General features: G+C 36.7%; 2 protein-coding genes across 2 annotated transcripts; one reads left to right on the plus strand and one right to left on the minus strand.

Annotated features, from left to right (window-relative positions):
- Positions 1–4,137: 4,137 nt before the first annotated feature.
- Positions 4,138–12,033, plus strand: LOC146147064 (lysine-specific demethylase 8-like). Its single transcript, XM_083387910.1, has 9 exons — positions 4,138–4,291; positions 4,924–5,029; positions 6,899–7,051; positions 7,600–7,708; positions 8,267–8,407; positions 9,293–9,428; positions 9,586–9,740; positions 10,282–10,382; positions 11,396–12,033. The coding sequence occupies exons 1-9, from the start codon at positions 4,138–4,140 to the stop codon at positions 11,604–11,606; spliced, it is 1,266 nt and encodes a 421-aa protein (XP_083244036.1). The 3' UTR covers positions 11,607–12,033.
- A 142-nt stretch (positions 12,034–12,175) lies between these two features.
- On the minus strand, positions 12,176–13,595 carry LOC146147065 (fatty acid-binding protein 10-A, liver basic-like). Its single transcript, XM_083387911.1, has 3 exons — positions 13,523–13,595; positions 13,169–13,341; positions 12,176–12,316 (listed from the first exon to the last, which is right to left on the minus strand). Exons 1-3 carry the CDS (start codon positions 13,593–13,595, stop codon positions 12,176–12,178), a joined length of 387 nt encoding a protein of 128 aa, XP_083244037.1.
- Between the last annotated feature and the right edge of the window lie 381 nt (positions 13,596–13,976).

Raw genomic sequence — 13,976 nt, forward strand, 5'->3', positions numbered from 1 at the left:
ATAAATTAATCTAAAATGTTATTCATGTGAAAATTTCGATGACAACAAACCTCTATAAATCTTAAAGAATAAAATATTTGCTTTTAACATATTTGGCTAGTTGTTAATAGCTAAGGTTAATTTTAGGACTAATCAAAAACTTTAAAGTGCCAAACAAATAAATAAAGACCAATGCTAGCACTTCTTAGGAATTAGATTCTATGGCAACAACTGTGGATGAGTAATTGGAAGCAACCTTTTTATTTTTTGTAGCCTAATAGCACTTCCAGTTTACATTTCAGGGCACTTCAAGTCAAGATCTCTGGTTTGCAGCACAAAATTTTTAGGTGTGCAGGTGTTAAATTATGTTTTTTGCATACAATATAGCTTTTTTCAATTTAAGTGCGCAATATAGCACTTCAGGCAAGCACACAAATTTTTTCAGAAAATTTTGGGTGAGCACCTGTCACAGAATGCAGACTGGTGCTCCGCCATGTCAATTTGTATTGTGACACCATCTTTACAAATTATTTTGCAACATACTATCTAGTCTCTGGAAATGATAAACAGTAAACACTTGTAGTAGATCACCCCATACAGTAAGTCAGATTGGATATATACATTCTGTTGAAGGTACATTTTAAGCTTAGAGATCAACAAAGATTATTTATTTGTTTATTCGTCTCCAGCATTGTATTGAGAATTGTGAAAATGCCAGCCTGCCTGTGGAACAAATATTTTTCCTTTTTTATTTTTAAGCCACTAAACAAGTGATTTTTTGAAATATTTAAAATATATGTAAACGTTACATGAGAGTTGTTGATTATAAAAATCGGCATGAATTTAATGCTGACAAAACAAAGTTATAAATTGTCATATAATTAAAAAAATTAAGTCCTAAGTTTTTAAAAACGTGCTCTAGTCAAGTTATGAGTAACACATATAAAAAATATGTTTTAAATACTTTTATTCTCAAAACGAATAATCTGACATAAAAAGTCCATGATTTTTGTTGCAAAAAAAAAGCTTTTCATAAAATGTTACGATATCTATTAAACGCAGTTAAATTCAATATAAAAAAATAGGTGCTGGTCCAAAATCTTAGCAAACTTTCGTCTGGCAGTTTATATTGCTAACATCATTTGGGTGCGAGCTAGCGTTGTGGGTCTAGCATTATATATTTATTTGGGGTAACACTAATTTACGGAATGATGAATGGTCGGAACGCTCATTATAATTAAATATAATAACACTTGACCCACCTTCACCCAAACGCTAACCCCCACCCTAACTCAAATATTGTGCGTTGGTTTAATAATTGTTTTAACGGGGTAACACTTAAATTAGTGAGCGTTCCGACTATTCATCATTCCGTAAATTAGTATTACCCATTTATTTGGCCATATTCATTTCTGGCTTGCAATTTCAACTTTGACAACTCGTTTCGTTACTGTTAAAAAGTGGTAAGATTCTACACCAGCGCCTAAACTGGCAATAGAAGAACTTGCTCGTATCGAGCCATTTTACAAGCTGGTTTAATTTGTGTGGGCGCTTGAGTCGACACTTCAATTTACTTTTGGGCTTTGTTTTCAAGTTTGGAAGTTTAAAATCGCAGACGCTTAAACAATAAAATAAAAAAACAGCAAATATCCAAGGATGTTAAGTAGAATATTCATAAATAATTAAAATATATTTCAGCTTTAGCGTTAAAATAGTTTTAAATAGTGCATTAGGATTTCTTAATTCATAGTACAACAGTCGAAGAACGATCAAAAGCTATTCTTAACCAAAAAAAGTGCCTCAAAACCTTCAAACAAATTTGACGTAACTACTGAGCAATAAAATCAATTTGCCAGGAAACCGATCCATGGGAAAAACCCTAAAAAAATCTACATGCGTTTCTACTGTTTGACTACCGTTTGACTTTCTGGCTCAGGTTCGATTTTGTTTTCCAGGTTTTTCGGAATCCACTTGAATTCTTATCAAAGTTCGGGAAATTCACAGCAGGTTTCTAAGAGGTTGTTAGAGGTTAGAGCTTAAGATAGCCCTATCGTATGTCCTTTTTTAGGAGGATTTGTCCTCTTTTGTTGAGAAAAGTGAATGGTCTTCCGAGGAGGCTTAAAAAGGCCCAAATGTCCTTTTTTTCGCGCTGGAGTTAGTTACCTAATGCTTTAAAGAAGACTTTTAGGCGTCTTATTTCAAAAAACTAATACTGTAGCCATGAAACATGCTGAATTGCTGGTTTAAAAATGTTTTTCCAACTTGTCTCACTTGGACCAGAAAAATAACATTGGACCAAAAAAAAATGCAATCGAACCTCACATGTAAAAAGGCCAATTAATAACGTAAAGGTGTGTCATTAACCCCTTTAAAACGTAGGATTTAAAATCGTCGCTTATAAGTCTCTTTGTAGCCGCCAACAACATAAACATCGCGCTCGCAACAAATAGATCAATATTTGCGCTAGAGTCGGCTAGCAACACCATCGAAAATTAATCCGAGAATCAGAAAAACCAAACATCCCGAAAATCAGCATAAAACATCATTAAACTCAAACGTAACCATTTTACTTTCGTTTTATTTGCCGACAAAAAAATGTCCTCTGTTTGGTGCCCTAGCTTAAACTTGTAAAAAAACGTAGGTCTATCAACGTTTAAAATAATTATAGAGTAACTCAAATCCTGTAATTTAGCTATTTACCGGTATATTGTTGACCAAGCACAGTTTCGTAAAATAATTAAACGGCATCACATTCAAACATTGCTGTCAGGCATCTCGGAAGGATTTTAGTAAAGTTCGAGCTACTTTTAAACATTCAGTTCAGTTAAACCTTAACACCACCCAAACGTTTGAAAATACAGAATTGGAACCTAACTGAATCAAATTCTGAAAAACTTGAAATTTGAATCGTGCAGGAGTTGGAAAATAATTTTGATTGCCTTCAAACATAAGTGGGTCGATTTATCTATCAATGCTAATGGTGTCACACCGCTTTGTTGTTCGGCGCGTTTTTTGTTTATAAATTAGTTGTAATTACTTTTAAAAGATTTACGGAAAGCCTTGATAATTTCAGAAGTTTGTTTATTTGGTGTTGTCTCATATATAAAATGAAATTGTATAATTTATTGCATTGAATCTCGCTAAATTTTAGGTCAACTGTGTTATTATAAAAAAAATACGATATTAACATTTTTTATTCGTATAACGGTTATTTCATAAATTAATTCGAGTTACCCACATTTACGACAAACGCTTCGACGAAAGCTCAGCACCGGCTAATCGAAAACAGCTTGGACGCCAAAAGGCAAAAACGTGATTCCCACAGGAGCGACAAACGGCTTCAAAACCTTCCCAAACCGCGCCACTTCTCGTTCGCCGAGTGGCGCGGAAAGGCCACGTATCGGTCGAAAGGGCTTTTGACGCGGCAGTGACGCGATAACCCGGATCCCACCGACCGACGTTGTTTGACTGCGCCAAAGCGCTGTTTAAATAGCGAGGCAATTTTTCTTTCGGATCGACGTTTTCCAACTGTGATTTCAACTCGGCGACCCGACCGCACGCTGCTGTGGCCCATTGATATTAACGCGCCCGGCGATGACTTTAGCTTCTGCTTGACAAAAAAAGAAACGCCGGGTCGGACAATAGGCGATTTGTGTGAACGATACTTTTGTCGTGTTTGCAGTGCTCGACTGCGAACAGTCGACGGTGAGACTTGGAGAATGGTTAAGGCGACTAAGTTAAAATGCTAGAAGATGTTTTAGACTTGTAAATGTACTCGAAATATTGTAATGATTTGCGCGCCGTGCGTCTCATACAATATTTATCTGAAGTTGACTTGGTGTTGCCAATGATTAACTGTTAAGTTTAACATCACGTCCAGGAAAGTAAAACATATACTGAAAAGAAGTACCGGTATTTTTTATGCTATGCCTGGTAGCTAATTGCAAAGGTTATAATGTTTGAACATTATACCAATATAGAACAGAAATTTAATTTATAACAGAGATTTGGGTGTATCAACTTTTTTAATCTGTAGGACGTAAAGTCGTCCGTTAATGGAATAACAATGATTAAGTCACCTCACGTTCTATTCTTTTGTGCAACTAGGCAAGGTTCAATAAGCGCACGCATTGAATAAGTAAAAAAGCGACAGGAAAAATGGTTGTTTTTCGACTACTTGCGGTGGTCACGTGTGCGATGATGTGTCGTGCGGACATCTTGTTTCCCAAGGACACGTCAGTCGATTTTGTTTTTCCTCCTAAGATACGACGATCATCTATAGGCATTCCTGATGGCCATTTGAGGCCGCTAGGTTAGTGATAAACACTGGGTTGAAGTTATCTGAAGTATTTCTTTTTGGGCGCTTGACAAGCGCAAAGCTTCCCTTGATTGACGATGGTTTTTATTCATGGAACAAAACTGAAATTTATTATATTGGCAAATATGATTTATTTAAATATTACGCAAAAATAACTTGATTTTGCTCAACCGTCAAGGTTACAAGTAAAGTATTTACCCATTAATATCTGTGACACTTTTATGTCCATATGGGTGAAACGTTGTGCTTTAAAAGGCCTTATTAATTTGTGATGGAGATTTGATAAAAAACTTTCATGGTAAACAAAGCGCAAAGTAAAAAACGCGTCAGCTGTACGAAAAAAATGTGGCAACGAAAAAATTACTTAAGCGCTATGGACTAACAAAACATACCTACAAAAAATTTTGAATTTCACTTGAAACAAAAAACACGATTGAAAACAAACTGCTGTATCGTCATAAAAATACTGAATCAGTCCAAAAACGAAATATTCAATCAATTACATGCAAAGCGGCGATCAGTAAAACAACGATTAACTATCACCCCCTTAAATTTGTTCCCAACCCAGCGTAGTTTGGGTATGTCAACACGATTACAGGATTACGAAAATGAAATTTTGTCACCAGGTTGGCAAAAGTCACCAGAGGGCAAAGTACAAGAGATAAGCGAAGTTCCAGACGCAAAGACCTTCTGGGAGACTCACGTGAAATCGAAGAAGCCACTGGTCATCAGGTAGAATGTGCTTGATAAAAATTAGTAAACTTTAAGAATAAAAAAGGTACCAATAAAATGTCAACATTAACTGAATAGATTTGTTACGAGTTAGATCAATTCATTTTTCTTAAGAAAAAGACCTTATGATGTAGACCAGTGGTTCTTAAACCAGGGGGGTGGGGCGTTTGGTGTTTATTCTACTTTTATCCTTATGTCCCATACATTAAAATAATACATGTTTAGTTAGATAACTGAAAAAATAATCCATGATTTGTAATTAGCGGGCTTTTAGGCTGCTTGTTATTTATTTTCATTGCTGCGGATTTGGGATATGTTGAGAAGTATGTTAAACTAGGGTTTACCTGAAACCGAAACCCGGATTTTTTCGCTATTTTTTACGACTTGAAACCCGATTCAACCCGCTGTTTTTCAGGAAAAGACTATAAACTGTTTATGTTTGATTTAGCTCGGTTGCCTGTTCCCCTACACTCTCACTCTACACTTACGTCACACATGATTGCTGACACATTGCGCATACAATCAAGTAATGTTGGCTCGCTTCCCAATATTTCACTGCTAACGTGTATCACGTAGGTGCAGTTTAAGCATGAATTTCCAAAAAAGTTTAAGCAATAATTTCCAAAATATTTTTTTTTAATTAACAACAAATAGTCCTCATAGGGGGATCAGGATTTGAACCGGAGACGTCTCGATCTGCAGTCGAATGCTCTACAACTGAGCTATACCTCCTTGTCTGTTTCTAGTTTAAACATTTATTTGTAATATTGTTTTACAAAAATCAATGAATCAAAATTAAGAAAAATAAAGATGGTGCATCGGGACTTGAACGTAAGACCTCTAGATCAGCAGTCGAATGCTCTACCACTAAGCTATACCCCGACCTATGTGACTAGTTTAACCATTAATTTCCAAATTTGTTTTTCAGAAATAAACGATTTAGCAACAACAAAAACATGATAGGGGATATCCGAATTTGAGCCGCAGACGTCTCGATCTGCAATTGAATGCTCTACCATTGAGCTATACCCGCATGTCTGGGCCTAATTTATTCAATAATTTTCATTTTTTTTTTTAATTAACAAATTAACAACAAAAACCCTGAAAGGGGGCATCCGGATTTGAACCGAAGACCTCTCGATTTGCAGAAGAATCCTCTACGACTGAGCTATAGTCCCGCGTTTTAGTCTAGTTTAAGCATAAATGGCAAAAAAATTCAGATATTAATGAATTAAATTAACAAAAAAAGGGGCATCCGAATTTGAACCGGAGAGCTCTCGATCTGCGATCAAATGCTCTACAACTGAGCTATACCCCATGTCTGTTTCTTGTTTAAGCGCTCATTTCCCAATTTTTTTGTTTCAGAGGGGGCATAAGGATTTGAACCGAAGACCTCTCGATCTGCTTATAGTTTAAACATTAATTACCAAAATTGTTTTTAAAAAAAAAACAGTAATCTATTCTTTTTGTTTCATTAACAACAAAAAATAGTGATATGGGGATCGTATTTGAACCGGCGACCTCTCGATCTGCAGTCGAATGCTCTACCAACGGGCTATACTCCCATGCGTTGATCTATTCTAAGCATTTATTTTCACAATTGTTTCATTAACAACAAAAAATAGTGATATGGGGATCGTATTTGAACCGGCGACCTCTCGATCTGCAGTCGAATGCTCTACCACGTAGCTATAACCCCATGTTTGGGTCTAGTTTAGTCATTAATTTACAAATTATTTTTGTGAAAATTACCCCTAAAATATAAACGGGGGCATCCGGATTTGAACCGCAGAGCTTACGATCTGTGGGCGAATGCCCTACTGGTGAGGAATACCCGCCTTGTTACTTAATTTTAAAGTTTTTTCTTAGAAATGGTTTCAACAGCACAATGCCCTGCTTTACTGAATGGGATGACAAACACCTTAAGACAACGTACGGTCACATCGACATCGAGGTCACCACGAAAAAGCCAGGCAAGATCATCCAACCCCAGATCATGACCTTGAAACGCTTTCTGCTGCGGTAATTTCTCGTGTTTGAGACTTGTTAGTGTCAGAAGTTATTATATTTTATTTAATCTGTAGTTTACGCAGTGTTGTAATGACTTAAGTTAATGACTTGACTTAAGTGCACTTCAGTCACTGTTTACAAATGACTTGACTTGAGTCTTTCGGACAAATTACTTGACTTGACTTAAGTAGTTTCAGCAAATGACTTGGGTTGAAAAGAAGTGTTTTCTGTAACCTTGTTTCAACAAAATTAAGCTATTTATCCAAATTTTTGTACATAAAACAATTTTCTTGCTATATGTTGTATTTTTCTTAATTTTAATTCATTTATTCCTCATAATCGTACGAGTTTAAAAATTCCTATAGTTTAACGTTTTATTTTTACGACAAGGACGTGACTTGAAGTTGACTTGATCTAACTATGACTTTTATTTTTCGGTGAAGGCATTCCACAAATTGTGCCCCCTCGTTCTTAGCATGTCAACCGTTGACATTTTTTTATTTATGGTCATCGCTAACCTCTTGTGCACTTACTATGCATTTATTTTTTTACAAGTGCAGTTATAATTTGGAGGATTGGTACTTGGTTACACCGATTCCCGAAGAGATGCTTGCTGACATTCCTGCTGTTTCAAGTCTTACGTGTGGAACTTTTAAAGAATTATTGCAGGTAACTCGCCTGTTTTCCTCTTATTTGGTTTCTAAAAGTGCATGCGGTGGGTTATCGGTATATTGCACGACACGCAATTTGTTTTTAATCCGCCATATATTAAACCGTTGTTTCGTGTACATATATATTGCTTTTGTGCAATTTGACTAATTCCGCTTACATTAAATATTGCTTGAGTATTATTAATTGTAATATAATTACCAGAAGGGCTGTTTTTTTTATTATTATTACTATGCCTGGTAGCAACAGTTTATTTATTGGCTGTGCATCTACGAGTTTTACTTTGTCTAGATTGGAACGCATAACATAAAATACCATTGTTAATTTTTTCAAACGTTAACAAACACGCATTACACATTTATAAATGAGCATAAAATACCGCTTTTTACGTAATATTTGCTCATTTTGCCTTACATTAAATTCCTTACGCATCTAAAATGTTTAATTTAAGTTTTATAGATTTGAACAACGCAAAACCGGACATGTCACATCGAATTACCTTTAAAGTCATGTTACTCATCCAGAAATAACTAACATTGGAAAATTGTTGATTTTCAGGAAGCTGAAATGTGGATGAGCAGCGGTGGCACAAGTTCAACGCTTCATTACGACCCAGACCACAATCTGCATTGTTTGATTTCGGGAAGAAAGGACTTTATTATGGTTGACCCGAAGTTCAAGGACCGGTTCGAAATGAAGGTTTCAAACCTTTCACACTAATCATTGTCTAATTGATTACGCTCTTGGTCCTAAACAGGGTTCTTTTTAAGGTTTGGTTTGGGTGACCGCTAAGTAGTTTTAAGAGACCGCAAGTGTTTCATTTAAATACCAAAATGTTGCAAGTCCAAAATTTGGGAAACCGCTGGAGAAATTTTGGGGGACCGTTTTCGGTCCAAAACACCTTAAAAAAACACTGGTCCTAAATACAGATTTTCCCATTGCAAATTTATTTATTTCCATTCTTTATATAAACCTGTGTTTGTCAAACTTTTTCTTGACACGTACCATCTGATATTAGTTTCTACCAATAGGTACCGCCTGGTTAAGGAAAACTTTTGAAAAACTAAATTTTACTGATAAAAATCACAAAATGTTTTTCTGAAAGCTCCTTAAAAGCGCCAAACCTAAAAACATAACATTGGTTTCGTTTCTGCAATTATTTTTACGCTGAATTTCAACTGTTTACAAAACATTTTTCTAAAATAACCAGAGTCTTGTTTTTCTTTGGCATTTTTATAGTTGCTTGGCATTTTGAAATGACAAAATATCAACTAAGCGTTTTCATGAGTTTCCGATAAAAAAAACTGATTTGTGTTCGACCGGTAGTCAGTAAAACACCAAAAACGTGTGGTTGACGACGCCAAGACACTAATGTTGTTTAAATCAATGTATTTCTAATAGATAAACATTTGGTCAACAAAAATGTATTTTTCGGTCAAAATTTCTCAAAATTTTAATTTTAAGGCCAAAATTTTTCAAAATTTCAATTTTGAGGTCAACACTTCTCAATTTTCAGGTAAAAAAATAATCTCCCTAGTTATAAAACTGATAAAATTGCGACTTAAAATTGTTGTTGCCTAATAGGAAGATAAGGACGAAGGCAGCGGCTACTCAACAATCGACACAGAAATGATTAACATGTATGAGCACTCCAAGGCTGGAAAGACCAACTGGAAATGGACAACGATCTGGCCGGGAGACTGTATTTTTATTCCACAAGGTAGAATTGCAACTTGCAACAGTATGTTATTAATACGAGAACGAATCTTAATTGGGCCGTTTTTAGCAATAAAGATGATTTAAAGATGTGAAATGAAAGATAGACAAGTCGTATCGGCGAAACGACATGCATACAAATTCGGCGATTTCTTTTCAAGGTCACCTCCATCAAGTTCGCTCGTACGGTCGCAGTCTCTCTATCGCTATCTTGTGGACACCGACGAAGGAATTTAACGACACTGGATGCGCTAGTGTGGACACGGAGTCACTCGTTCCGCTTAGCGACCTGGATTTCGTTTGGAAACTTTACAACGTAAGTAAATCTTACAAAACCAAAGTAAAACCGCACAATAACTTTTGTATTTTAAGTTTAATATAAATAGGGAACAAAACATTAACCGTTTGAAAAAATTTAATGTATTTTTAAACAAACTAAAACAATATCCCTAGTACTATGCACGAATTGCCTAAGTACTATGCACGAATTTGTTATGTAGGTTTATAATAATTCTCAAGGCAAAAATGGTCAAGTAAACTTATCTTGATTAAGCCGTTTCGATTCGTACTTCATTATCAGTTAAATGTTTTTTTTTATTTGTAATTTCTTTTTACATTTACTGATGATTTTAGTAAGTATTAAAACGCTTTTATAAAGATAATGTCCAGTTACTCGACCTTTTTTTCTTTTAGATTCATTATCGAACTAAAACAATATCATATTTGGAAAAGACTACTGCTTTAGTTGGATACATCATAATATGTTAATGGCAATCCGTGTGTAAATTGCAAACATGAAAACTACGACCGCTTTATCACATTATAGCATCAACCGAACCTGAGTGTGTTTTTTCAAGGGCGAACGACTGATCAACACTGACGACTACTACAACCCTGAAGTACTACGCCGTCATCTTATCTCATTACTGCGAAACGATCCCAAACTTACAAGGGAAAGGTATATATGACGCCAAAAGTCGTGATTACCGAACCAAATCCACAAATTAGATACCATTACGACAAAAACTTTGCGAATTGGCAAATATGTTTTTTTACCTGATTAGGTTTTTTATTTTTGATGGATATGTTTTCCGGTAAGACGTTTGTTATATTGATGTTTGGTGCCGGGTCATTAACCCCACCTGATCGGCTTCTGAAAGCCACTATGAGGATTTAGCTTGCATCGAAACATTTATTTAGCTATTTCCTATTTCATTGCGCAATATACGCTTGTCCTATTTTCGCTATATTCAACCTGCTATACCAGTGATTCTCATACATTTAAGGCTTACTTACGGCCAGGGCTGCGGAGTCGGACTCGGGACTCGGGACTCGACGGGGCGGTTTGTTTTTGCCGGAGTCGGACTCGGGACTCGAGTAAGACCGCGTAAAACTACCCGAGTCCCGAGTCCGACGTGCGCATGCGCAGTATCAATTTTTTTAACTGTTAAGGCGGCAAAATGTAAGTTGTAAAAGTGTAATAGCAAATGGTAAAATATTTTTAAATCATGTAATGCGGGTGGATCAATTATGACACCAATATGAGTGGATTGCAGAAAAATCCACCTTAATTTAGTTGCGTAAATGGGTAAAATACAGGATGTAGAGTCGGAGCTGGACTCGGGACTCGGGACTCGGGAGTCGGACTCGGGTTGTTTTTAACCGACTCCGCAAACTTGCTTACGGCACCCCGCCTGGAAATTTAGTGGAGTATTTTACTGAAACGTCACTATAAATGGAACTGGAACAACACAATCAACTTAAAACATGTAGAAAAATGACATTCGATATAATGGTCTCTAATCGTAGCTTACCAATTAAGCAAAAATCAAATACTTGAAATTCTCAAAATACCTATCGGTACCCCTGACCTTGCGCATTATAAATGGCACAATAGGGCGCCGCGTCACCCCGGCTGAAAACCACTGTGCTATACCAAAGAACGCGATAACTTTTATTCCTCGCGTATAGGTTCTTCAAGTACTTCGAAAAGGCCCGCAACCAGCTCTCTCGCGACAAGAACCAGACGCCGCACGCCGCCTTTCGTCAGCTCGACTTGAAGAAGAAGAACTACCTGAGCGCTCGCGACATCCAGCGACTGTCCGACGCACTCCTGGAGAGGGTGGCTCGGATCTACATTCGTCCCGAGGGCGACAGCGAAAAGACGAAAGACGAACTCTAAGGGCTGCAGACTTTCAAGCGACGTTTACACGGCGTTTCTTGCGCATTTCATCGCGTCCAAATTGAACGATACCACAGTAGGGCGTGTCGCCGTAAGTCTTATAGTAGCATGTCGAATGAAACCAACTTTATTTTAAAGTTAGACCACAAACTACAACGGATATCTTATGATCCTATTGCATTCGCGTTTCTCCGATCGTTTATTTTTTTATGTAAATTTCGCAGCCACCTGCCCTGACATGTATTTTTTAAGCTGCGTAGCGTTTGTAGAGTTATACTTTGGGTTTTCACGAGAAAATAAAAATGTTTACCAGAAAAGTATGCCTAACTTTAAACTTTCACTGGTCAACAAGTGTTGTGTCAATTATCTGTTTATTCACGTTGCAATTTCGAATATAAAAATATAAATTTGAACTTGGTACTGTAAACACGACCGTTTTCCAAAATTAAAACATTATAGCAGTGTCGCTGTAGATTAAATGCGAAATCGAACCGGTATGTCATGCTTCATTTCATTGTTTAATTGCAGCGTCAAAACGAAGTACAATTTATTGCAACCAAGTAAACTGTTTATGTGCGCTTGGACCAGCGAGTCATGGTCGCTCCCTTCAATGTGATGGTTTCCTTGAGCAATCCGTTGTCCATTTCTGTGACCACCTCGTACTTTTCGCCTTTGGCAACCATCTTGCCTCCTTCCATGTTGACAACAACCTAAAGACAAAACCCATGTCATTGTTGAATATTCTCAAGGCGGTTGATCGACGAGGTTGTGGCCTGTGGGGCCTATAAGGTGTTTTTGTGGAAAGTGTTTCGCTATCTGTTGATCGACTAAATAGAACCTTAGTTAAATATGTAGGGCGTTGATATTGATACTCGCAATGTGTGTTGCGGAAACTTTAGTTTTTGTTTGAGACGCATGGTAAAAGCAAAACAGATGAAGGACTAAGTTAGGCAGGTCATTTTTCTTTCGTAGATTGGGCAGGTGATTTTTCATCGGTCGCTAAAAACATTTTCTGTAAATTTTTAAACCGGGCAATTCGACAAACAAAACTTGTATATGACGTAGTGGCAGGACCAAGGTGGTATAAAGTTAAGCAGTATATATCAAAATATTTTACCCACCATATTTAGAATTTGCGCGTGCTAATAATGATCATATGTGAAACTTGTAGCAATGAAAAGTAATGAACTGATTTTGAGAACATATAATTTGCTTAATCCATAAATAGTTCGCTTGGAGTTCTACTTTCCGCTACAGTTAATATTTGTTCCTCGAATAAGCAGTGTTTGAAAACATCATTTTAAAATGACTTTATTCCCAGTCAAGTCATTTGTAAAATAATTTAAGTCTAAGTCGAGTCATTTGTCTACAAGACTTAAGTAAAGTAAAGTCATTTGCCCAAAAGACTTAAGTCAAGTCAAGTCATTTTGCCCAAAATACTTTTCAAGTCAAGTCATTTAAAAAGGGACCAAGTCCAGTCATGGACATGAGTCATTGCAACACTGCGAATAAGCCAAGAAAAACACATGTAGATGGCTGCTGCTGCTGCTGCTGCTGCCTACCTTGATCTTATCGCCTTTGATGGTGTCGAGTTCCGCCTCCTCGCCAAGTTTGAAAGAGTTGGTGGTTGTTTTCATGGGTCGGACCCGGGTCACCGTTACCACACCGCTATTGACCGAAATTTCGGTGACAACGGTCGCTTCACGAGCCTTCTGGATGTACTCCTCCGGAACGCCTATGAAAACACTATCCGTTGATGAATTCAATAGAAAAAAATGGAAAAAAATATATAAAAAACTAAAAATTTGATCTTTTAAAACAGAAATCTCGATTTTAACCTTAACTATTAAACTGAATTTGCGATTTATAGTCAATTTTTAATGCAAAGTTACAGACCAAGTGCATGTGTTACTCACCAACTGCCGTCATGAACTTGTCGAAATTGTCGCGTTTCTCAACGGTGAATTTGCCGACAAATGCTTCAACCATCTTGCTTCGTTCTACAATACAAAATAAAGCGGTCGTTAATATTGGTGCTGTTTATACAAACGACAAATAGTTATCAGAGGTGAAAGTAGAAAAAAATTCTGAACGAAACGATGAAAAACTTTCTTACAGAAACACATAAAATTTTTCTCGTTTTATGTCACAAAAGTACCGTAATTACGGTACGTGCAAAACTAGTAACCTGAACCTGAGGTGGGGTTATTGTTTTATGTCGTGCACAAATATGCAACTGAAAGTTTAAGCACAATAAAAGAGGTACCAGGATAGCTCGGTGAAAAAGGGGCATGGCCCGGTAAAAAACATTTGTTCAGAACATTATTTTACATACCTAACCGTCGTTTCGGGAACAATTCTTTTACCTGA

This window comes from Ascidiella aspersa, chromosome 4 (assembly GCF_963924565.1).
Source record: "Ascidiella aspersa chromosome 4, kaAscAspe10.2, whole genome shotgun sequence".
In the NCBI taxonomy this organism is placed as follows: domain Eukaryota; kingdom Metazoa; phylum Chordata; class Ascidiacea; order Phlebobranchia; family Ascidiidae; genus Ascidiella; species Ascidiella aspersa.

Coding starts and splice junctions, on each gene's coding strand:
- LOC146147064 (XM_083387910.1), top strand. CDS start 4,138: ATGGTTGTTTTTCGACTACTTGCGGTGGTCACGTGTGCGATGATGTGT. Junction 7,709..8,266: donor CTTTTAAAGAATTATTGCAG/GTAACTCGCCTG, acceptor GTTGATTTTCAG/GAAGCTGAAATGTGGATGAG. Junction 9,429..9,585: donor CTGTATTTTTATTCCACAAG/GTAGAATTGCAA, acceptor TTTCTTTTCAAG/GTCACCTCCATCAAGTTCGC.
- LOC146147065 (XM_083387911.1), bottom strand. CDS start 13,595: ATGGTTGAAGCATTTGTCGGCAAATTCACCGTTGAGAAACGCGACAAT. Junction 13,342..13,522: donor CAAGTTCATGACGGCAGTTG/GTGAGTAACACA, acceptor GTGTTTTCATAG/GCGTTCCGGAGGAGTACATC. Junction 12,317..13,168: donor TCAAAGGCGATAAGATCAAG/GTAGGCAGCAGC, acceptor TTTTGTCTTTAG/GTTGTTGTCAACATGGAAGG.